The 26716-nt window shown below is 41.2% G+C and overlaps 1 protein-coding gene across 2 annotated transcripts in view; it reads right to left on the reverse strand.

Moving 5' to 3' along the window:
* CA10 (carbonic anhydrase 10) overlaps positions 1-26716 on the reverse strand; it is a 196618-nt gene that overhangs the window by 169566 nt on the left and 336 nt on the right. The window contains exon 2 of one of the 2 annotated variants that reach the window (XM_030506182.1): positions 25689-26186. In XM_030506182.1, the coding sequence (XP_030362042.1) occupies positions 25689-25749 (61 nt within the window). In that variant the 5' untranslated portion in view covers positions 25750-26186. Of the gene's footprint in view, positions 1-25688; positions 26190-26716 lie in introns of both variants that reach the window. The other variant, XM_030506181.1, reaches the window with a different exon arrangement.

Below are 26716 nucleotides of genomic sequence, written 5' to 3' on the forward strand. Positions count from 1 at the left end.
GTGTATTACTGGAGACAAGAAGAAGGACTAAAGGCGGCTATTTGCTTCTAAAATATTTGGGGCACGTTAGAGCAATTCCCAACAAGAAATGATTCTTAAGAGTCCTCCAAAAGCAAGCAGACACTGGCCCTGCAATCACAAAAAGCTATCCAAGGCTGCAGAGTGCCTCTACACTTACCCACTATGTCACTAATGAACCCCAAATCATTTAGTAAAACAGTGGCCAGCTCAGAACCCCATTAGTATTAAACTGGCCACAAGACAAACAGGAATATTGTGTATCACCAGCATTAACTTTGCATAAATTTAATTTACAACACAAGAAGCAGCTTAGGAGAGAAGAAACTAAAGTAGTCTTAACTGACACCTCAATGCACTTATGTCCCAAATGAAGAAGAGTAAATGAATAAAATGGAGTATATATATTTCACTATTACTTGTTTACCCTAAGTAACCATCAATGTCAAGGTGCAAGATTATGCAAACATGGAAAAAGCGAAGAAAAGCAGGTTTTTTTTCAGACTTTTAAATTCAGAGTTGGGAAATAATTGTGCAAAATGGAGGAATTGAGGAGCAGCTGCAGGAAAAAAACGTTCCAGTCAGATTAGCTGCCAGGATAAGACAAGACAGATGAGAAAACAACATGTCTCATTGATCTCAGTTGCCAGCCATGTTGTATTCTATCGACATGCCAATTCATTAATTACTGCTTAGATATCACAGTGACGACAGCCATCCAAATACCTGGATATAGAGCTTTTACTGGCTTATTTTAGACTATTTTCAAAAGACATCCCTAAAAATTTTACTAGTTTGGAACCATTGATTGTTTATCCCACTTGTCAGGTGAAGATGGGTGAGATTATTGGGTTTTTCCCCTCTTTGTTATGCTCCCAATCTTGACAAGAGACAACTCACTCTCCATACCTTCCCCCACCATCTTTGCTTCCCTGCAGCTCTGTGGAATATCCCTCAGAGAATACTTCTATCATCCATCTGTCCATAGGTGTGTTTAGCCACTGATCCTGGAAGAAGTCTCTGGACTGGTTCCTGAGGCAGCACTGCTATTCTGGGACTCTGCTGCTCTTCTGTAATTCCTACCCGCACCACCAATATTCTTGGCTAGAAGTGACGCAGCGCTGTCTACCCTGGGTCACTGCAGAGAGCAGCTTATCCTTCTGAACTCCAGCACAGTTCTTGGCTTCTTGGTCCTTGGAAAGGTGTCCCCTATTCATCCTTCTCAGACACTTCTTTAGCCATGAGTCAGAAGCAGTGATATGGATATGCCTCTTTCCTCTCTCTCCTTTCGTTCTGAAGTTAGATGGACGGTATTTCATGCTGGCTGTGATGCATGTACCGGCTTCATTTTCCTCTTCTAGAATTTTAATCATTTCTAAATTATTGATGCAGCAATCCCACGTATCTGTTGTTCAGAGCTGGCTCTCCCTGTCTTTTGAAAGGTAAGACTTTGGACACAGATAAAAGACAAAATATAAAAACACCTAAGGTAAGAATTTAAAGGGAACTGTATGGAGAAATAAGCCATTGCCAAGATTTCATCAGGGATTTCCTCGCTTTCCTTCTTTTCATGTGGTCCTGTTTCTTCCAAGTCAAAATCCACAGAACTTTCAGACAATCATTTATTCTTGAAGGAAAGATTATTTTTGTTAGTGAGGGTAAAACCAGCTCAGGACTGGAGTTCACTATTGTGTCAGCTACTGAACATGACAGCAGTACAAAACCCCCATCCATCAGCAATACTCACTGCCTGCATCATTTAATCTATAAAAATGCCGTTGTCATAATTTAACTTATTAAAATGCAGTTGTCCATCTACTGATATGTACAGATACTCAACTTCAAAAACCACAACCACAGTGCAATAGTACAAAGTAATACACTCCAGCAGCAGTAAGTCCAAGAGTCCCAGTAGACCAGCTTTCAAAATATCATAAATATCAGAAATATTCACTCCAATGGAGAGAAGCTTTGTTTCTTTCAGGTAAGATTCTTACTGTATTCAGTTTTGATCAGTGAATGCTTCAAAGAATGATTCAGGATAACTTTGGCAAATTCACTGCTGTGCAGCTGCCTAAAGAACACACTACTTACCCTGGAGACACAGACATCCCATACCTGATTATCCACAAATAAATGCCTGCTGAGTCTTCTACATATGCTGAGCATTGTCGATGGGAACAGAGAACAGTGGAATATGCAGAAGTATAGATCTATTCCATAAACATGGTATCTAACAAAAATCATGTCCTTGTGTCCTGTACCTGCCTCCTTTCCTGTATTTCAGCCTTTGCCACTTAAACCTTTGATTTTGGTATACACAAAGGCTTGCAGGTACAGATGAAAAGACACAGCCAACCAGACTGCCCCCTCCACAGTATCGGCAGTCCTGAAAAGAAAGTACCAGCCCCATTCTGCTGACAACCAACTTGTCATCTCCTTGACTACAAATTGCCTGAAGTCACCCATGGCATATATATCAAAGCAGATAGAGACTGCTTTGTCTCTCAGCAGGTCATCCTAGCTACAGCACACAGTACCAGGCTAACTTGGCTCCATGGCTGCAGCATCAGATCTGGTTTGTGTCTGGGTGGTGAGGAGCCAAGTAGGTAAGGACTGAGTGGAAAGGCATGCAGAAGTCAGTGATAACACTGCTGGGAGAAGTCCCACTCTATAGGAAGTAAGTCACTTTCAGTCCTTTGATCTTCCCACTGGAACACAATGAATTTCATGCATAACAGCTCAGCTATTCTATAAACTCTTAAGTTCACCTGAAATAACCCCTCCTGAACACTAGGCAAACTAGCCAGGAAATTAGCAGGGGTTTAAAAAAAAACAACCACCCAACGTTTAGGATACTGAAATTAATCTAAAGCAAACAAACTTGTGTCCAAAAATTTAAGGAAGTCTGACATTAGTCTCAGAGACAGTAAAATTGTCACAGTAGTAGCCAGGAAAAACTGACTGAATTCTGCAGATTTTAATTCTTCCCTTCCCCTCGATGCCTGCCTTAGCTGCTCATGAAACGCTGCACTAACCACCAGGGAAACCCAGTGAGGGCTGATGAATAATGCACACAAGTCAAAGTCCACCATCTCCGGCTGGTGACCATACAATTATGCAATGAACAGTACTACTGGCTCTGCAAATGTGATTTTGAGCCCTGTTAGACAGATGCATAGGGTCAAAATTGGATGACCAAACTGGATGCATGGAAGGGATCTTACACAAGGGTCTGTATCCAGCTTTGAACTTCATACTAGGCCAGGTTCACTGCAGCTGGCATGCTGCAATGCCAGGTTTTTGCTCAGCTACACAGGAAACTAAGCTCAGTACCAGAAGATGCCAACTTATTTCACTGTAGTCAGACTGATCCCCACCCTTCCACACGTTTGGAGTTGATACAGCCACACATCTAAAATCATGTTTTCTTAAATCCTTACAGTACCATGTATGTGGCATCTGTTTGTTTTTTCCCCAGCACAACTTTGTGCAGCAATATGTTGGTAAGACTGCTCTTAGTTATTTTTGTTTTCTACTTTTTGCAGCACCAAAAAAAAAATTGTAGAGCTCATACGGTAGAAACAGTACAAAATACAGAAGATAATCTCCATTTGAGAACTTGAGAGACCCCTCTATTTAGCTGGAGAACAAACAGTTTAACCATAGCACCTGCTTCAAACTCTTCTACTGACCTTCAGACTTTAGGCCAAACCATTTATGTGTCTCCATTCTGCAATGTTTGACCATGTCCTGACTTTATCTCCTGGTTCTTAAATTCATGCATGTTTATGGACATCTTATTGGTACATCACCAATATATTAAGAAGCTTGAGTCTATAACTCTTAGTAATGCAAGCAGTCCGTGTAACTCAAAGAGTTTTCTTATAGACTGAAGATTAATAAGATGTAACAAGACTGATGCAGCACTCTGCAGAACCCAGCATTTTGATAAATGGTGCTTTCATAGCAGAGATGCCAGGCACATTCTAACCTGATAGGAATTATTCTCATGACTTCATATATGCACTGAATATGGTTCCAGAACAAACACACATTTGTTTTGTGACCCATCTGTATCACAATCTTTCTTTCTAGGTATGGGTTTCTTTAACTGTGATTTCCCCAACTGCAGCCCAAGGTAGATATGAAGAATGGGCAGTGGACTTGTCCTGCTGCCACACAGCTGAGCTGGTTAGGTCTGGGCTATGCCATCAGCAGGTTCACCCAGTGGTGATATTTACTTTACAAACACTCACTATTTCTTCTCATAATTTTCTGCCATTAGAAAGCAGCCTGAGTGTGAGGGAGATGTCAGGATAATAAACAAAACAACAATCTCTGATATTAAGAAGTAAGGTCTGTTTACTCCCCAAAACCCCAGAAGACTACTCAAACAAAAATCATCAATTCTGGGTTCATGCTTTCTTAAAATATGCTTTTCTTCAAAGACAATGCAGTAATTCCCAATATTTTTCCTAGCAGTCATAGGGCAATATTTAGCTATATCTTTACCACAATAGAACATCAACATTGTCTTTAATTCTTTTGGTCACTAGTCAATGTCTAAGAGTAGAAAAACCCAACATGTAAGGTTTTGTGGACTGTCAAACTACATTATTGAGTATTTAAAAACCCCAAACCCCCAAAGACTCGGCGTTCCATTTTGGAAATTAAATCAATAATCTCAAAATGATCACTAATCACTTTTCATCATACATCTTTAAAGAATCTTCAATACACAATTAGAGACTTGTCACAGATCAGGGGCTAAGCACACATGAAAACGTTAGGCATTAACTATTCTGTTGCTATTAAACACAGCAGTACTCCACAGATAACATCGCTGTAATCTGAGGAAGTGTCAAGTGATCCGGAAGCTCAGCACATTTTAACTGTCTCAAAAAGCACAATTCTCAAACCGTGTCACCTCCGATCTCAAGTGCCAATTTTTCTCTTTTCCCCTGAACAACTTTTCACTCATTCCAAGTTTAAAAAGAATTGCTAAAGAAATGCTAAAGACAGACTAAGTAAGTAAAATATTAAACCCTAAACTCCAAATGGCTGCTTAAACAAAGCACCACTTTCCTTCCATCTGCATTCAGTGACGTTCTTGAATTTAGTGTGGCATCATGTGCACAAGTGCTGTGGTGAAGCTGGGTTGACAGAACTAAGTAACATACGAGACCTACACTGGCCTATTTCTTTAGGGCAGTTACCATCCTGAACAGGCATTTTGTATTAAAACTGCTGCTTCATCATTTAACACCCCCTGCCTTCTCCCTGCCAGTGCTTCCCAAAGAAGTCAAAGCTTGTCTGCAAACCCAGAGGCTCCATCAATTCATGTGAAGTCAGCCAACAGAAACTAGTACAGTACTAGTTAGGTTAGCTTCATAACTGTACAGACAATTTCAACCATGAATCAACATCAGTGAGGTCAGAATTCACATAAAATTCTAACACAGACGTGTGCATTGGGTTTGACTAACATAAACTGGCATCATTTGCACTATTTTGAGTTTTAACCAGCTGTAAGCTGCCCTGCCTCACATAAATCTGCATTAGAATGATACAAGATTTGGACCTGGGAGCCTCAAGATCCTCAAGGCAGCTCTTCATTGCTTTATAGTTTGTCTGGGCAATTATCTGTGCAATGCAGCGCAAAGCCCTACTACTACAATTTGGCAGTGAGCTATGAGTCAACAGTCTTTGACCTACCCAAAGAGGGTTCTACACGCTGAGCAGCAGCATATTTTACTTCTGTGTAACAACTAGTGGGAAGTATTTTGAGATATTTGAGTAAAAGGTTCTATAGAAATAGAAAGTACTGTTTAAATAAATTATATTTCTCTAGGCTTTGAATTAAGAACCACAGTCACTCCTAATGGATTAAAACATGACATGTTTTACCTCCTACACATGCTTGTATCCTTTTATAAAAGGCTAATATAGAGATTCTTTAGTAGTCTTCCATGCATTAGAAGAGCTAGATGGTCTATGATCATGAATACACACATTAAGAAGCACTTTAGGAACTGGATAAAGCCAGCCACTTCATTACCTATGGCCCATAGTCACATTGGTCCTATAGTAACAAGAGAAAAATAGGATTAATTTTAATGTTTGCTCTTTCTCCTCAAAAAGATATTAAAAATACCTGTCTGGACCTTAGGAAGGAAAAGATTTCCAAACTCCGGTCTAAGCTACAGCAGACAAGAGGACTGCTGTCATTACAAAGCTATGTTTTCTCTGGGCGTTGCTTCCTTCCACACAGATAGCAAAAGCTGTCTTTTCAAGGGTCTAATCTTCCTTCTCCTCCACTGCAGTCCAATCAAATTGCACAATGACTTCAACAGAACAGGATCTGAACCCAGACCTGCACGCAGCAGTTACACAGGAACCTAATGGTTCTTAGGTTAGATAGGTTACTAGAAATTCAGGTGGGGCCAGCACCTGGAAGCAGAAAGCAGAGTAAAAGGAGAGGACTGGCTCTGCCTTATGCTTTCCTTAAGATGACTACTTGAGGGTTTTTTTTTTCCCTTCAGTCTAACCCTTGGGACCGAGAGAAAGGGCTGCTTAAATCCTCAGTGCAGAAGAAAGCCCTCAAAGGCTCACTAACCGAAGCCAAGCAGGCAGTGCTGTGAAAGGCCGCTTCAGCCAGTCTTCCTAGCACTCCAAGGGAAAAGTCTCATGCATTTTTAGCACATGATTCAAACTCCCAAAATGTCTGGCATTCCTGAGCGTTCCTGAAGAGGTGGTCTAAATTTCTACAAATGTGTAAATGAATGTCAGTCAGAGTAAGATACTCACTCCCTTTTATTAGCCAATTTGTAGCCCCAGTATACAATTTTAACAGTCTTTAGACTTGCAGAGCATCTGATACACACAGAACATTTCTCCTATTGACCTGTTTTAGCTGTAGCTGCTCAGCGCTTCTGCAAATCAGGCCTTGGGGGAAACAAGGAACATACAATTAGTGACCACCCCTGAAAAGTTTGACTGAAGTCTGTTGCCAAGCAACACAAATTCTAGCAGAGATAGTGATGAAATTCTACTCTCTAGAGAAGTCTTTAATTCTTCTGTGACTATCTTTTCCTCTTCCTGCAATCCCTCCTTTATTCCCTCTGTCCCACAACCTCTGCAATAAAATGAGAGTGTGCTAAATTAATGTCTTTTCCCACACAACCCTCATAGAAGCAATCATTCTTCTGGTATTTCTGAAGTGTTAAGATAACTTTAGATTGTGAGTGTATATGAACACTTGCCTCTCCCAACTCTTTATTTTTTAAAACTAAAAATAACTCTACTAAATGACACCATTCTTGTACCTGCCAAAGTGATCACAATGTTAGGTCTCTCCTCTCTTTCTTGCCATACCTCACTGGCTCTCAGACCTCATTTTCTCCTGGTTTTCTCTCTCTACCTCCACCCCTCCTCAGCACCTCCTTCGGGCGTCATCTCCTCCGCACCAAATGCCTGCCTGTCCTCCCACTCCAGCACCTACCACCGCTGTCTTCACCCAGCCAGTGAGTCCCAGTTAGAGCAGATAGCAAAATCCAGCCCAAAGCACTTCACTTGACAGAGATGTAGGCTTTGTAACTTATTTCAGGCTATGAAGGAAATCTGTTTCCCTCAGATGCTGACTCCATTTTTATCATGCTTATATATGCAAATATATGTGTGTGTGATGTCATATACATCTGTGTACAAATGTGCATAATATTTGCAACCATAATGAACGTGAATGCGATTTATATGAAAGAGCAACAGCAGATGAGCTCAACCAACCTGGGAAGAACCCAGTAGGAGAGATGTGAGTGCTTCCTTTAGGAGTGGGTTATTGAAGAGCTTCTGAGAGTAGAACAGGGGATATGCCTGGGGAAGTGAGGGCCTGCAGCAGTAAAAAGAAACTTGAGGAAAGGGGCTGGCACTGCACTCAGCAAGGACAGAACCAGGGCCCACAGGTATTGAGCTCAGCCCCTGCTTTTTAGCAAAAGTCTCAAAAGAAAGTAATCCCAATGGGGGAAGACTGGGAAGCAGTGGTTAAGCTCTAAGCTCCTAACACCCATGGACGCTTCTTGTTCCAGATCTTTCACACTCTTCTCTCTTCTCTGGCAAAGGATTCTCAGAGCTGCTCTATCCCCCATTATCCCACACCCTGCATGCAGGGGCAAACAAGTTTGGGAACTGTTGTTTCTGCAGCAATAGTCAGCAGCAAAAGTGCTGGAAAAAAGAACACAAAAGTAGGCAGCAAAGAGAGATCCCTAATCTAAAACCTTCCAGTCATTACAGCTGGAGGTTTAGGAATCTCCTGAGCCAAAGGTTCCACTTTATTAACCTGGGAATAACTGAGCATAATAATATCTTCTCACACTTGCTTCAAGTTCCGTTACTACCTGCGGAGCAAAATAAGGCTCACAGTGCTCAGCTCTAGGAAGAGACAGCCTACAGTTAGTACAAGTCTGATGTGTATTTAGTGAGATCAGTGGAGCTGTGCTCACTTACTGTGCACAGCATCATTTAGGCTGGAGGAACATCCAAAACTCCAATTAGGAGAGCTCCATTCTGCCAGGCACTAGATGAATACCTACAGTCATGCATGCCCTATCCCACGGAGACAGGCCAGGCTGCCTTCATATGCTTCTAATTGGGCTCTCCTTGAAACCGATCCCAAATCTGCATCATTTGCAGGATGCAGCTGTTTGCTTACTCCACTGAACTGGAACATGAGAATTACTTTAGCCTATCTCTTTCTTTATTCTATTGCAAGTCTATCCCTTGGCTGTGAAATGCAGCCTTTGCCAATATAGCACAGGATAGAACTCAAACTCTAATCACAAGGTATAAACCATACCTTCCTCCTCCAGGCTCTAAGCGTTTGACAGGCTCATCAAATCCCTCTATCATTAAAAGTCTGATCTCAGCCCTGTAGGCTCAGTAAATAGGACATTCATAGTTCAGAGAGCTTTAACTGCCTACAGAAAGTTGCTAGCTCCATCCAGCTTTTTCAGGTCATATTTTGACCTTCCTCTCCTTTTGGGGAGGAAATTAGGGGAAGAAGAGAAAAAAGAAGAGATGGAGTACATCCCTCTTTCTCCTTTTTTATCCTGCAACAGAAGGAAATCGACATTTTCCTGTGGCCACTGATAGTTGATCTACTTTTGAGTCAGCCCTTTCTGATACAGCCTCTCCTTATGCTTTTTTCACTGTGGTATTTACATGTTATTTTAGACAGCTTGTATAAGCATCTTCAACAACGCAGAAATGCCAAGCACCTAAATATGAGCTAAGAGCCATACTGTCTCTTGCATCATAACTTATCAACTTTATGACAGGGATCATTAAGCTCATCATAAATATCTTTTAAAACATTCTTTGAGGCTGATAAAAGAATGAAAGTCAAGTCCAAGTTCCAAGCTCAAATGATGCATAAATTCCATCCTGTAAATAACAAGTAGAACATTCTCTAGGGGGCAGTGGGAACTAAAACTAACTGTTGCCCTTCTTTAGAAACAGCTATGTTAGGTAAGACACAGGGGAAAGGAGGCTACATAAAACACTTGTAATATTTCAGCATCACCAGAGTTTAACCTGGGAAGGTTTTTATTGGAAAGCTTCCAACTCTGCCAGCTCTTTGTTACATAGTGGGGTTTATTCCACAGATGAAGACCTTCAAAATAACAAAATCATGCAAAGACAAAGCAGATTGACTTTTTGGCAAGAAGTCAATGTGCAAATACTAATGAAATAGTCTCAGTAAGCAGTCAGACTCCTCAAAGGTCAACAGCTACATAGTGAAGAACTTCAGTGTTTAAGTTACTAACAATTTTGTCTTCAAGGATTCTGACAGTTTCTGTGCTCTTAGTTAAAGTTTTTAAATCAATAATCAAGATTTGATGATGGAACAGTCAGGCGCTCGCTCTCTCTATATCTCTGTGGGTCTTCAGACAAAAAGATTGTCTACTTCCTATGGAAGCTACCCACCTGATTGCTATCTGTTTAGGACCAGATCAAAAGCAATTAGGAAAGTGGACTCTCCTCAGTGCTCTTTCTCGTTTGTTTCTGTCAAAGTGCACTCTGAAACACGCAATCTCAGTGCTATCTTCCATTGCCAGCATCCTCCCTGTTCGTCTATATCCTCATTCTTTTATCTGTTCCTCCATCCTTCTTTTATTCCACACCTCACAACCAAATACTCTTTATTCCCCTCACTGGTCTACCACTGTCCTTCTCTCCTAACTCTGAACTAAGGAATGGATGCAAGCAATGACAGAGGGTGAGGAGAAGAAGAAAATTAGTCAGGAAATAAAGGAAATTACCTCAGACTGCCTAAGCTTTGAAATACCTCAGGTGCAAGTCACTTGCTGTCCCTTCAGTCCAGTTTTGGTAGAGTGAAAGTTAGTGGTGAAACCTTCAGTCATTTTAATGGGATCAGAAGCAAGACTCCTAGAAGAACTAAGCACAGTTTAAGTTTTCCAGTGAAGCTGCTTCAGTTCTCATTTGTAGCAGTTTAAATTATGGAGCACTGATAAATTTACTTTCTTGCACCTTTATGGATCAGAATCAGTCCTACTGTGCCACTGACAAATACAGTACTACTGGCATGGTGATAGTTAACATAATGACATCCTGTCATGCTTAGGGACACCACTTCCATCAATAGGAGATGACAGATCAATTCGTCCCACTCTTGACTGTCTCGCTCTTTTAATTTTCTTAAGTTAGGAACTAAAGCAAATCTCTTATTTCCTCAGTGCTACTTTAGATGGCCCCTTCAGTTTGCAAATCTCCATAAGCATAATATTTCCCTCTTGTAAATCACAGGGATGAAATGTGCACGTGAGGTAGGCAAGCTTCCTGCCTATGCTCAGAAATTGTATTGGATAAATTTAAACTGTGTTTCCTAGGCTCACTTTAGCCTCTTCAAATAAACAATCTAAATGAATACAAACCAGGTTAATCTCATCTTAGGAGCACCTGTACAGCTTTTTGTGCCCTTTCTTGAAACTGATTTATTTAAAAACACTTTGTATTTAGACTTCGCTTTTAGAACATGACATGAAATATCCCAAGTCAATAGAAAATCATAAATACAAATAGAAAATACTAGGAAAGATTACAGAATGTCCACTCCTCGCTGTGCCCATTTAGACCAGCTCAAACACGGATGGGTTGAAGTGTTTCTGTAAAAATCTCATTTCTACTTACTGTACTATCCACTTTTAGCTTCCTTAGCCCTAACGTATCAGAAATGTGAACTAAATCCTAACCTTCCATGAACCATGGAATCAGCAATGACTTAACCGTTCTGATCCAACACTTTACTAAGAAAATAAAAGCTTAAGAGAAACAAGATGGGAGAACCCTATTTCTGGCTATATTGATGTCTTTGGGATTGCTAGTCAGATCCCATCAGTTCCAAATCAGAGTAATAAAGAAGCCAAAATGAGAATTCTTATCTGCTAGCTGGATTTCTGCATCTCTCATACAGAAAGTGAATTCCACTCTGGCATAATGCCCTTCCGATTCGCACATCAAAGTGCTGCCTCTTCAGACAAAGATACATTCAAGTTGAGAAAGCCTATACGTAACATCTATATATCTACGCTATTTAAAGAGTGTCATCGCTGCAGACAGGGCAAAAAGAAGAGCTAAGCATTACAGAGAAAGTGATCTCAAGGAAAAACAAACATACCTCAGGTGACACATGTAAATGGAGGTGGGAAATTAAGTGTTACAGATACGTAGGTTTAATGTCCAGCATTAAGATGTTTATACAAAAGGGAAGAGATGTCGACTGTGACACTACCAAAGCACAAATATGGCAACAAACACAGACATTTCACCCAGTCTGTGAGAAAATGGCACGTACTGGACCAGTGTATTTGTGACACTACTGCTACAGCACTCAAAACACACACAGACTGAAAACTGCTCTTGAATAGCACAGTTAAGTTCCAAGCTTCTAAGGGCTTACTGATAGTGAAAACTGCTCATGAATAGCACAGTAAGTTCCAAGCTTCTAAGGGCTTACTGCAGTAGCATGGTCTGTTTCCCAACATTTTTGCAGTCCTTGGAGAGGCGTAGATGCAGATTTAATGAGCAATGCATGCCATCTGTTAATATTGCCTTTAAGAGCAACTGAGAAGAAAAAACAGCAATACCAAGAGTGCAAGAGATGGCAGAGGCTTTAAAAAAATGGACCATGGATAATAGGGTTCTCTGTGTATGATTGCTGTAAAACCAAATCCCCCCCTAAATGAGCAAACTACATGTTTGTTTTGCAACTGTTAAAATATTTACATCCATCTGGATCTAAACCTGGATTACAACCATGCAATAAGCATTGAAGTTAACAGAGCTAGTGGGCATATTACTTCTGATCAAAAGCCAAACTCAGCAAAACGACACGTGCCAGGACCTGCTCCTGCACACTCATGCTGTGGGCTAGCTGCTGTCTCTAACAAACTAGAATAGATCTTTTAGTTATGCTGATTTATGTAAATACAGTATCTGGCTGCTTATTAGTTGCACTCAGGCCAAGCAGGTAAAAACTGCTATCATTTGAATAGAGTAGTATTTCTCACTCAGTGGGTTTATAACTACTTCAGATGCTAGACAGTGGACAGTCAAGCCCGTGGTCACTGAAGTCTCTGAAAAGAGAAAGCTAAGTCTGACAGCACAGTACATTTTCAGCCACTAGTTAGGGCAATCCAACGTAACGTCGTGAAGCCATTCAGTAGGCAGTCACAAATTCATTACAGGCATACAGAGAAACTAGCTGAGGTCTCTCTTCTCAACAGATGCTTCATCTGTTCACAGTGTGAACCTGATTAGGTAGGAAGAACTGCTCAGTGGCTGGCCTAAGTGCTAGCTAAAGGTCAAGGTATTGTTTTCCATCCTACCGTGGACCTTTAATTTAGACCCAGATCTAAATCACCTTCAAAGCCTGTCTGTGAAGCTGCAAACATTAACTCCCTTATGTTTCCAGTTTAATTAGTGTCTAGTTCTCACAAATTAGTCTTCTGTAGAACATGACCCAAGGACAGGACTCGTGTTTATCTGGTATCAGGTATCTCTATCATAAATAAGAAAGATGCAACTCTTTCCTTCCAGTTTCACAGTAACTATTCTCATTGATCTATTCACCTCAGTAAGTGTTATTTTCACTTAGATGGTAAACTCTGATTTACTATAGGATAAGGACTGTATTTCCTGATAGCTGGCAGGACTATAGCTTCATCTTTTTCATCCAGTCATATACATTTCAGTCTTACATTAATATTTTCTTCTTCCTCAAGAGAGCTTTGAGAAATCACCAAAAATCCACTTAAATGCTTTGGTTTACTTCCATAGTCCCAGTTTTATTTGAATACAATATTAAATCCGGAGGGAAAGAAAGAACTGGAGGTCCATAGTTTGCATGGTGAGTTATCTTTGGCCTACTTTACCCTACATAGCTTTGTGACAAGAACAGATGTAAAAGCTCCTTGCAGTCCTTAATCAAGACATACTATTACTGAGATAACAGAAGGCAAAAGAATAAGCCAAGTCTCCAGGATGCAGAAACAGAGATGGCGGCATGAAATAAAGGGTTTATTTGAATCACTGGAATTCCCTGACAGGGTTTAAGTCAATTATAAAGTTAAAGCCACGTTACCTTGCTGTATGTTAGTATAAACATGTAGAATACATTTGTAGTAATATAATAATAATAAAATTTTATGACATAGTGACCCTTTAAATCAGAAATGCATTGTTTTTTCAATGCTTGTAAGGGGTTATTAATTTATACAAATTATAAATACAGCTTACTGCCCCTTCCCAAGCAGATTAATGCAAGCGCAGTTAAAATATGTAAATGTACTCTCCTTTGACTCTTCCGTATCTGTGATGAACACAAAAGCAAAAAAATTCTGCTTGTTTTCAGCATATAATGACAGGAATCAAAACCAACTCAGAGCAAGACATAATTAGGTGATAATTCAAGCATGCTTTCTATTAAAGAGGTAGTCACACTGCACTTTAAACAAACACCAAAACCTAGTTGTTCAGAGCTAGCCTGTTGTCATTCTTTATTTAATCAAACTCATTTCTTCTTCTGTAAGTCATGTAGACATTGCCTATGTCCACACCAATCAAGCAGGCACCAGGCACTCAACTCCTTTCATCAAAGGAAATAATTTTTTAAAGGACTGTTCTACATTCTTCTAGAACTCAAAATCAAACTCTTGTCTTTTTAATTTCTCTAGTTTTAGAATGCATTATTTCACAAAATTACAAACATCTGAAAGCCAAAATAATTCCAATTTGCAACCTTAACACAGATGTGGTAAATAGGGCCCAAAACACACGCGTGAGGAGCTCCATCCCTCTTCTCACCTAATGTAAAGCTATCCACTCGGATTAAATGCCCCCCAGAACCCTCCCAGCCATAACCACATTCTGATTAATTTCTTAACTCCCTTTCTCTTAACTCCCATCTCTCCCATACTGTACTGATGGAGACCTGTTAAAATTCTCTTCATATATCTTGTTTACAGATCCCTGTTGAAACCCAAACCACTACACTGTTGTGCTCAAAGTCTCCTCATGTCTCAGTAGATGGATGAACTGTTTCTTCATTTCTTTCCTCCTTTTTTTTTTCATAGATTGATTTTTTCTACCTGGGGAAAACTTCTTGCACCTGCACAGAAATTAAGTACAGAAATTACGTCTAACTGTGTTAAATCTCTAGGAATAGCTCAAGCCCTGATACACCAAATACTGCACCAGTTTAGAAAACATAATTTCTCAAAAGCTTGAATAGCCATTTTGCTTTGGACCACATCTTCAAATGTCAGTAAAACCCACTTGAGGGGACAACCAACACTGTTAATGGCAGACAGACTAAAGGGAGTTAGTGCCTGGTTTTTGACTGTTAGGGACAGTGGCCTCCGCTTGTAACAACAATTTAAAAACCAGATTTAATGTCTATTGTTCATATTTGAGTTTCTACTAATGCCAGCTCTATTTAAACATAGTAAAGCTTTCTTCATCCACATTCATTTAAAATAATACACACTTTTACTGTGCTATAGAATAGTATAAATAAAAAGTATGAAGTTCACTTCCATTCAAGAACAGCCAAGATCACCATCTGAAAGAGAAGTAATGGGATACTGCTAACACCAAACATCAAGACACACAGTTAAAACCATTACAAATCCATATCTCTCAGTAACTTACCAATCTACAGGTTCACTCAATTTAAAAGATCTAGGAACAGAGGTTTAGTGGATTAGTAACAACAGACCATTAATCTCTACAGCCTCAATTTTAATCCAGCAATAACCAAAGTGATTGAAAATCATTCTGACCACATGACTAGTAAAGCTCCTAAGCACGGTTCTCTCACATACCTGAATGCCAGCAGCAGAGGTCACAGTGTGCTTCTAATGGGACTATTTACCAAGAGACCTCTGCTCAATACTTAATGCCAACATTTTTGGCAGAGTAATTCCACTGTACACTACCCCTGTGAACTAAGAGCCGATTTGAAGATTTTATTTTACACTTTATTTCAGCCTATATTAGAAAAGTTCGGGGTTTTTTTCCTGGCAAAATATCCAAAATAAACTTGTGTAAAACAAATACTTTTGTGTTTCCACATAAGATCTTAAATAAACATGTGGGAATTGATGACTGTCATTCCAAGCAAATGCCAGGGAATTATTTCTGTACAGTTTATATAATACCAGTGAAAGTTATATCCAAACCACTTAAGAGTTTTAAAAATAATGCGGTAGCATTATGTCATATACTCTGTTTTTATATATAAGTATGCTCTATTTCAAAGACTTTAAGTTCTGGAGTATTCAGAGACTAGAATCAATTCATAGCTGCCCAGTAACGTGACGATATTACGTGATTGAGCCACACTTCATCATTCAGTCCTCCACAACAGTTATCAGGGTATCAGTAAAGAAGCCATTGAAAAGGAGACCTTTCAAAAAGGATTTAAATTCATCTGTTGTTTGCTGTGGTCTGAATCTAAGTCATATGTTCTTTTTAAGAGCATTAAAAGGAAGATGATGATTACCTTGTCAGATATGCTCTTTTATGACTGCAAAGTAAATAAGTATTTAAAAACATAGTAGGCACAGAAGGTCCCAGTTACACAGAGTAACAAACTAAATATGGGTGAGTTACAAGCATGAGTTATTAGAGTTACTTGCTGCTGGTTTTGAAGCACCAAGTAGAGCCCAAGAAGGACAACAGCTGGAGGAGAGAAAAGAGGAAGTTTGCAGGCTCTGTGTCCTTTGGTAGATGCAGCCCAAATATATAAATATGATGTAAATGTATTGTAGAACTTTGTCCAGCCATTTTTATAAATAGTACAGGAGTGGAACAGAAATTCACATCTGTAAAGCATTATGTATTACCACTCACCTCTTGCTATTTCACTTTCTTTCTCTTTTGTTTTGTTTACCTTAGTCCAGGGGAAATGTGTTTACTGTTGGGACAAATGGTGTCTGTTTCATTCAGGCCATCCAAAAAGTGAGAATTAAGAAATAACAATCCAACCCAAACCATTCTGTGAGCCTATGAAACATGAGGCAGGCTAAGTACTGCATTTTGAGGAACTTATTTGTTCCTCATAGTCACAATAAATCCATAAAGAGGCCAAGTGAATGTCAATAACTTAAGCAGAATTTAAATAACACACATTTATGGAGGAACCTTGTGTAGGTCTGAATTGAAACTTAATTTCACACTAACTCCTGGAAACCAATTTAAGTTAAACTCTAATTGATAGAATTCTTAAATATACCATAACTATACCTCATGATAACTTTACTCTTATGACTGTGAAGAGAAAAAATACCTTGTAATACACAGGCAGAGAGAGAAGGAGGGATCCAGCCTCTGAGAGGATACACCAGACCCCTCTGTGATCCTTCACTTCCGCAGAAGCCAAACAAGTTTAAACACAGGATAGATCTAGCAGAAGCAAACTGCATGAAGACAAGAGGCAAGGGAGCAGAAATGACCACGAACTCACTGCTCAGCTGGGCTTCAAGTTCTAGAGGTTTAAAAACAGTTGGTTTATGTTTCTTGGGGCCAGACTGCCAGGTTTCATCATCCACTGAAGCTGCCGACTGCCCCCAGCTGCAGCCGTGCCCCCTCCAGTCACAAATTGAAAGGCAGCATTAGCACATAGCTCACAGAAACCATTGTCAGATGATCTGAGGAGTTTGTGAGGGCAGGCAGTACCACAAGGGCCATCACCTTCCTGTGGGACACAGCCCCAGAACCACCCACATGAGGAGCCGGTGCAGGTCAGCCACTTTCCCGCCATCGCCAGGCACGGCTGTGGTGAGGAAACATGTCCTCAGCGAGGAGCCAGGTCCGCGGTCGAGCTGGTTAGTCAGTGTTACCTCCAGTCAGTGAGGTAAGGAGCAGCAGGGCTCTTGGCAGAGGGCGGGCAAGGGGCTGAAGTTAAAGGCAGATTAAAGCTGCTGAGATGGCTCCTCACAGTTCTCTCCACAACCTGACCCAAGGCTACTCAGGTGTGCAGGACCAGAGCTGAGACGGATGAAGCAGGCAGACCCTGGGGGTAGAGGATGAAGCTGCAGAGGCTGCAGGCTCATCCCACAGTCTGTCACTGCCTTCCCGCCATGGCGGGAAGCCTGTCACCAGCCCTGTGGTGGCCTCGCGCTCGTTCATTTCAGTGAGGTGATTCAGTGTCATATGCTGACCAGAAACAAGGTTTAAGAGTAATCCTAGTGTTGCAAGGCAGAAATGAGAGTAAAATTAGACTGTAACTACTTAAATTGCTGCTCGGTGACTTTTCACATGACTTTTTACCTCAGTTTCTCCATTTGTGAAAGTGTGGCCAACAGTGTATGTTCCCTGCAAACTGTTCCAAGTTCTGCCCCTGAAATTCATCTTTTTTCTTTTTTTTTAACTTTCTGACTGAAACATAACAAAAAGCTCTTCTTGTTCATACCTTTCATTCTTAGAAACATCCAGACCACACAATCCCATTCAGAGAAATCTCCTGCCAGAAGCTGTTCACACTGCCCCAAGCAGGAAGAGGACCAGCGTAAGGTAAATCAAACACCTTTTCTTTCCAGCAGCAGCAGCCCTTCCCTTCCATAACTGCAGCTTCCCACATGGGAAATAAATGGTATGGTGTTCCACCTATATATGAGGAAATAGCTCATTCTCCATAAAGATTTGCTTTCAGGGGACACTACTAAAATATTGTTATTTTTTTCTGCCAGCAAGTACAAATCTTCAGCACTTTTTCCCCAAAGAAAGTTTCTTTTTTTCTGCCATGATGGCAAACACAAATGAATGCTCTTTCTAAGAGCCCAAGTATGTCACCTTGCCAACTAAACTTAGCTGTGGCAGTAGCAATCCTTCCTGACCTGCTCCTTCAGTGACCCAACCACCATCCCACCAGGAGTACAGTTATCAGGCAGGGTTTGCTGGAGGACACAGTCATTCCAACATCACTTCAAACAGTGCAGTTTTCCATTGTCACGCATAGCGGAAGACCTTTCCTATTACTCATTATCTTTTTATTTTAGCATTAATAAGGTAAATGCTGTAGCAGTCCTGCTGTGCTAGTCTTTCTATCCATGGCAGAACAGAAAAGCTCCATTCTGATGACGATTCTTGAAGCAGAACAGGGCACTATAGTAGTTAACAGTAGGAAAGAACTTAAATTGGAAACAACCCACAAAACTGACAAGATTATTTTTCAAACCCTATGTTTCCCTTTAAATCCATCTATTCAAACACTACTTCCAAAGCTAGAGATCTCACACATTTAGAGGGGGAAAAAAGGATAACGTTGCTTAGCTTCCTCCTCCCTCCATTTGCTTAGAAACCACTTTGGACCAGTCAGTGCAGAACTCTGTTCCACACTTAAAAGCCAGATGACAAACATACAGTGTTCTGAGCTTGACCAAATTAAGCACTAATGATAAAAGGAGGAAGAATGAATGTCAAAATGAACAGAAAAGTGCATTCTAATTAGTTATTTGTGAATTTCCTGCTGTGATATTTTTCTGGTAATAGTATTACAAAAGATAAAACTGTGGGGCATTAAAGTTTAATACTAATTTTACTACAGAAATATAAACGTTGCATATCCATGAATTTAGACCAGAAATGTTTTCATATGGAAAAATACATCAAACAATGAAAGCATTTACTTTCTTTAGTTCTGACCATTGCTTTCCAGCATGATATATATGTGTGAACTGACCACCTTCCATTTTTCAAGATGAATAACAGAAAACTAAGTATTTTTGGGCTGTAATCCTAGCTGGGCTGTACCTGGCACTCCACAGGAGCAGAGACACCTGCTATCTAAAGCTTTTCTCATTGTCAAGCTTTAATTTTTTGCAATTTGTAAAGCCCAAACCTCACTGACACTAAAGCCATTTATAACATTCTCGGAGTTCCAAGGTCTTTTAAGGTGGGTGTAAATATAGGTTCCCTTATGCTTTCTTACCTAAACTAACACTGCATGAAAATGTTTCCCATAGTGACAAATAAGAAGTTTAGACTTATGGCCACCCATGTGCCTACGAGGCACCCAGTACTTGTCTATATCACCAGAAGGCTACAGTATCACACAGAATATAGGTCTAAAATGTTTCAGTCCTCTATTTTTATGACAATAATAACTTTCTATTTCATCTTCCAGAAATTCCATTAAAAGACCTTTGACATCCTCTTAACCATCACTGATTAAACCAGTAGTAAAATACTACTTTGAATTCAACTGTAAACAGGTTGGGCTCCTAAATGCCAGATTATTATCCTTTAAAAAATGTATTTCCTATTTATTTACCATTAATGTTTCAATTTATCACAATGAATTTTTTTTTGCTAACTGATATTCTCCACTGCATGGACAGACGCTTTTGCACCTTCTGATGGCATTGCAATGGAAATACAGTGACACTACAGAGTGTTGCTTCTAAACAAGTAATTTAAAAGTTTATTCCATTTTCTATTCCTTCCAGCATGATGTATAGTTCAGATAAACAAGACAGAAGCAAAATAACACTTAGCACAGTATGCCAGTGCTGCCCATAACTGTCATCTAGTTTTGTCTGATGCTTGAGCTGGTAATGAGATAATGATAAAACAGTTTTATATAGTCTTCTATTAACAGTCCAGATGGGCCAATCATCCACTTCAGTCTTTGCCATGTTAAGTTTAGCCACAAACAATCAGTAACGACGAACACAGCAGCTCCCTCCTCAGCTAAATTACAACCTTTCAACCAAGAAAGAAAGCGATACTTAGACCAATAGCAATGAATAAGCAAAACAGCCTCTAGGGTAAGCAGGAATTCCTTGTTCATTGCTGTACAAGGAATATTGATAATGCCCATGGAAAGCCATTTAAATCCTTGCTGGACTTAAAATCTAGCTGTTGTAGATTTAAAAACGGAGACCTTCACAAGAATATCAAGGGCAAAACTTCTCTATGACATCAGTGGTATCTGGAAGATTTAAAGACTACCCTTAAATTGAGAAGTTTATTTGATTTGGGGGTTTATTCCTGGTTTTAATAATTTTCTTTTGGATGCTTGGAATCTAGTTGCAAGTGCATTAACAAGGAGGCAACACAACAAGGCAAAAAGGTCCCTTTGAAAACTGAGTATCTTCATCACTGAGATCTGGAAAAGAATAGCAGTGATTACCAGTTTCTTTCCATCAGTTTATTGGATGGAAAATAACTCAGCATAATATGTGCTAAACTATTCATAAATGTTCCCTTCTACTACCTTTATATAAGCTAAAAATGTGTGTTGTCTTGGTATGTTAGCGCCTATCTGGTCATACTGTAGCTGTAAAACTAACAACAAAAATAGAATGATGAAAAATACAGGACACAAAAAAAAAGTAAAGCAGACTTTTATAGGAGACTGCAAGGCTATTTCCATAGAATTTATTCTAAAGCAGAAACATTTCACACCTTTTGAGAAGGCAGGAACATATCTGAAGTGAAAAAACATTCAAGTGCTAAGGCACTGAGCCTGGATCCAACCTATTGGCTCCATCCTGAGTATGAATGTGAGCAGGAGGATTGAATCCACGTGGATTTTCGGTAACATCAATAAACTCCACGCAGGCATGAAGGTTTGCCCACACACATGAAGCTGTGAAGATGGGAAAGAGCAGGCAAGAATACTGTAATGGATTGGATGCCAAAAGCTCTCAGTTACCACGTGCACTAGGCTGCATGTTATAACTTCCTACATGCCCAGTGATCACTTTCTCTCATATATATATATCTGTACTATGAACAATTCCTTCCCCTAGAATGTTACATTTCTTTCTTACAAGTGCCAGAAAAAGCTATTTATGTGACATTATTTGAGAATAACTTGGTTTCAACAGTTTTGTCCATTCACTGTTAGTTACTAATGGACATTAGAGCCTTGATACTCTTCTCTACTGCAACACTGCTTTAGCTTGAATTATCTCAGGTTGTACAATGCTAAGAGCAGAAGAGTTATCAGACCTTACAAACCACCATTCAACATATAATTCAAGTCCTGGCATAATTTAGAGTTCCTATAGGACAAGTCTGTGTTATGCCAGGTAATAAGAGCTCAGGGACTATAGAAGCAGCAAGACAGAAAATGAAGTGCAATTGTGCTCCAAATACACTCCTAGTCCTTAGTGCCAGGAGATGCTACATCAGATGCTCAATACACAGTGGAATTCCTTGATAGAATATTTTTTATACTATCTTCATTGTTCATGATGCATGATTTATGACCCCTGTATGCTGCCAAACAGGCCAAAGAAGTCACATCATAACAGGGATCTGCCCCTACGTGACTTGAGTACAACGGCAAAGGATGAAAATAGTTCCAAATAAAGAGAGAGCTGTAGGATTGCATGAATTTCATCCGTATTAGTTCCCGCAAGCCAAAACAGTAAGAGCTAATATATCAATTCATAGAAAGCCACTAAGACGTTGAACATGCAGGTTTTATAAATCAATGTGTTGACAGATTAACAGAAAATGTACATAGAAACCTTCTTCATCAGCGCCCATGACAGTAGCATTTTGTTATTTAAATGAAGTATCCTGCAAGGTTTTGAAAACAGCATCCTGATTTTTTTTTTCCTGAAATTGACTGTTAAAATCTAGAATCACAAAAGAAATTGTTCATGGTTTATAGAAATGACTGTGCAAGCAAAGGTGGCAGCCATTATGGGATCAACCACATCCCACCTGAGAACACTCACACTAATTAATCTTTGCTGGTATTATTACCCAGGAAAGAAATTAGGGACACCATACCATCAACTGTTATAATTTCTACCTAAACAGTATGATCCCAGTGCCATGATTATCTGCATCTTCAAATGAACAACAACCAGAGAGGTCTTATTTCAGCATTCTATCTATAGGACATCTTCACGTCCACTACCCTGTGTTCCCTCTACGCTGTAGTATCATTAAAAGGAACAAAACCTCAAATGTCATACCACAAATCATTACTATTTTTCCTCAGAGTCTACAACTTAAAGGAATATATATACATCATGACTTTGAAGGAAAGAGGGGGTTTTCATTTCTTTCTAAAGGATAGAAATTGGTTTTGTGGTCCTTCAATCTGTTATTTCTCATTTGCAGCTGCACAAAGAAACTAGATTCTTCTTTTAAACAAGCAATTTCAAGTAGCAGAAGCTTTAATTCAGTATGCCAAGAAAACAAAAATACTTTACAAAGTTCACGGATAAATTATTTCCCAAGCACAAGGACCACTATTTAAAAACATACATATTCCTAAATCTCAGTATCATTTCTTCCAAACCAAGCCATCCATCATACACCCAGGTAACTGACTGATAAAAAATCTGTTGGGTATTAAATATTTTGAAACTATATATATGTCTCTTTTTAATAGATGAAATTACTCTCCATATACAGTCTCACAAAAATTAATGCACGGGAGAGACACCAAAAAGCCAATTGTACAACTTCATTATTTATTTTAAATAAGAAACACAGCACGAGTGTTGCATTCAGCATAATTTATATTTAAACGGCATGTAAATACATAGCAAAAGACAGGTGACGCAACACTGAACATATGTTTAATAAATAAGTTTACTATTAATAATAAACTAACTGAATAGTCTATTCAGTTCAGTGACTGACATCATCCCTTTGAACAGCAGACCTTAATAGACCCTAATCCAAATAACCCCTGGAATTAGTAGGATGGTCATCACAGTTTTAAACAGGCACTGAATCAAGCGGTTGCTGATGTTCAGGAAAGATCCATGCTCAGACCAGTCTTGTCGCTTCATAGCTGAAACTGGCTTAATAAGAAAGGAAAAAAAAAAAGCTACCACACTCTTTAATTCACCTTCCTGTAATTTGCAGCAGTGTGCTCAACTTGGTGGGGGTTTTAAGTTACATGTTGAATGAATGACCAGTGCTGAAGTGCTAAAAATACAGAGTTTTTGGAATCCAGTGTTGAGGCAAACCTTAACAAGCTTCATTACACCTTCTCTTACTTACACCATTATCCACACACCCCAGCTAGATAATATGCTACAAAGCACAGTGTGAAAAGGATGACAGAGGAAAGATACAAGGCATTAGTGCCAGTCAGATATCTACAGATCTTAATCCTTTTTACCAAGATGACAAATACTGATTCCTAGTAAAAATCCCTAGGAAGAAAAAGAAGGCTAAAGCCTGCAAATATCCTTTCTGTGGTTAAAATTATTTGAAACCACAGCTTCACCCATGCAGCAAAAGCATCCCACTTAATCACTTTATTCCCCCCAAAAACAACAAAAAAAAAAAGAGAAAAAGAAAACGGAGATGAGTATCAGTCTGTTCTTAGTGCTAGAGGGAGACGGAGAGCGAGGAGAGCCCCTGCAGGACTGATCCCACCATCGGTTTCAGAAGCCTGGGTTCCCATGTCTGCAGATGAGGGAAGGAGGGGAGAGAGAAGGAAGCACTGCCAGCTAAGTGTGTGGCATAAGGACCTGCACAGAATGGGACAGATTCTTTCTGTCTCCGGATATTACTGTCAGAATGGCCAAGAGAGCGATGAGCTTCATTTTGCCATTCTCGCTGTGGTACTTTAAGAAGTGCCTGTTTTGAAGGGAACTGGACAGGTGGCATGTCATGCTGAGCTAAATAGGTAAGTGTGAGATTTAAATGACAAGAGGCAGCAGGTTTCACTGTTCTAAAGAGTGAGAGAGTGAATTATTCTGGTGGTACCGATGGGCACAAGTGGAAGGTCAGCCTGGGGTGCTGCCAGTGTCAGCCGGGTGCCTGGTACCAGATGGTGCCAGTCTGTAGGGATAGAAGAAGGGCTGGCATACCCTGCAGGCCGATAGCAATGCTATTTGCTCTGGAGTAAGAAAGTTTGGGGGCAGGTGCAGGCATCACAAATTAACATAGATGCTGCCACCCCAAATGTTAGTGTACGTGCTGCCAGCCCAAGGGCTGCGAGGGCAGCTCAGCCGGGAAGCTGCAGAAAGCGCAGTGGGGGCAGGCGCTGCCAGGGTGAGATGCTGCCGGTGCCACTGGCTGGGGGCTGCGGCAGGGAGATGGCCCAGGCCAATCTCCACATGGTCCCAAGGGAGCTATGGAGCTCTCTCTCCCTAAGCACCTCCAGGCTGGACACTGAGATGCCCTCCGGGACCTCTTGCCTCCCCCCGGCATTACCATGCCTGCATTGCTTGTGTTCCCATTTCCAGACTTATGCAATGGCTTGAGGGCAGAGCAGCCTGCAGAGCAGCAGAGCAGCAGGAGACGAAGGCAGCCTGGATCCCCACGGGGCTCCCTGAAGTGTCCCAAACTAGAAAACTGGCCACCTCCCCACTCCTGCCTCCTGCAACATAATTATTCCAGCATGACCGACATGACAAATTAACAAGGCAGCCAGGGCTTTTGCAGTAGAAGGCAGTGTTTTCCCCAAGAATAAATTGTTCCAATCCTTTACGCTAGACGCCCAGCCGTGCCTATTCATTAATTGGACAAGCTCTGGCAACAACTGAAATTATCCGACTTCTACATACAGGAGGAGAGGGAGATCTCTGCAAGTTAAAATAAGAAGCCTAAAGCTGGCATCCCAGCCACCAAGGAGTTCTTTGAATGGGGCTATTTATGTTTTTTAAATTCATTTTCAGAGCACGGCCACAGTAAAGCTCCTTTTAAAAGCAGAGGCATGTTCTTCAGTGTTATTCCTCCCCTTGCAGACCCTGAACCGTGGCACCAGAACATGACAGCTCCTCCAGGGAACCGCAAACCTTTTAAGATCTGCAGATCAGCTGAGTTTAAGAACTTCAGGAGCTACAAAATTCTGGGATTGCTGCAATGTTGCAATTAACTATCACAAGTAGGTACATTAGGAATTATACGCATCTCCTTAATCACTACACTATGGTTATTTACTGCAACCCATGTATCACAATGACCACACAGGTATTGGAATGGGGGGGAATTGATGTTTGTTGATTTCTGTCACGACCCACTCACATCGTTCACGTATTTTTCAACTCCTGTTTTGATCTGGGTTTACCTGTACCTCTTGCCCCTAGGAAGGGGAAGCCTGGGAAGCTCATGGTATTTCCCCCTCAGCCCCCCCCGCCCTTTCTGGGCTAGCTGCGTACCTGAAATGCAGACGATGAAATTCGCTTGCAGAAGAAAAAGCACCTCCCAAACAATTTCCATCCTCCGATTCTCATGCCAAGTGCATCCCTCAGCGAAAAAAAATAACAAAGATCAATATCGCAGTTTGAACGATCCCAGCAAATTTCCTTTCGGACTTGCAGACTGTATTCCCCAGATGTGCTGACAACACATGTCCGAGCTCTCTCTCTGCACGGCTCAGGCGAGATCCCTTCCCTTCCTTTGCCCTCCAAAAAACACCACGAAGCCAACTGCCAGCACCGGGCTCTTCCTCCACAAGCGAGAAAAAAATCCACCAGATTTCCCAACACGACATAGACCACAAACCCCAACCGATCCGGTCCGGAGAGTCTCTATTCCAGGGCGGCCAGGTCCAAGTTACCCCCGAACTCCGCACGTCTCAGCGGGGCAGTGCCAGCAGGGCAGGGGAAGCGGAGGGCGGGATGGATGGACGGATAGAAGGGGGGGCTCCTCTCCTGCTGCTATAGAATGAGCGGAAAGAGATTAATGCCCGCGCTGCACCGCACCGCACCGCACCCCGCCCGCCCCCGCGGCGCGGCGCACGCAGCACCGGCTCCCCCCAGCCCCGCCGGGGGCTCTGCCGCCCCGCCAGCCGCGGCGGTTTCCGGTACGCGACTGCAGGGGTCGTGCTTGCCCCGCGCACGGAGCCGCCCTGCCCCGGCCGGGATGGCCCCGCAGCGCCGCGGGCACGGCTCCGCGGAAACAGCCCCGCCAGCGGCGCCGCGGGCTGCGGTACATCGGTACATCAGCGGTACAACGGCGGCCGCGTCCCCTAGCATCCCAAGTGCCGGAGCCCGCAAGCAGCGGGGGATCGCGTGCGTGGCCGGCTCCGCTGAGAATGCCAGTGGTTAAAAAAAAAACTTGTTTAAACAAGAAGAAGAAAAACAGCCCCAAAGTTCTCGCGGGGGCGGTGGTGTGAAGGGCAGCGAGGGGATAAAGCGCGGAGTTGGCGAAGTACTTGCGCTGCAATGCCAGCTACTGGCATTCC

The sequence above is a fragment of the Strigops habroptila genome, chromosome 14 (genome assembly GCF_004027225.2).
Source record: "Strigops habroptila isolate Jane chromosome 14, bStrHab1.2.pri, whole genome shotgun sequence".
Taxonomy (NCBI): Eukaryota; Metazoa; Chordata; class Aves; order Psittaciformes; family Psittacidae; genus Strigops; species Strigops habroptila.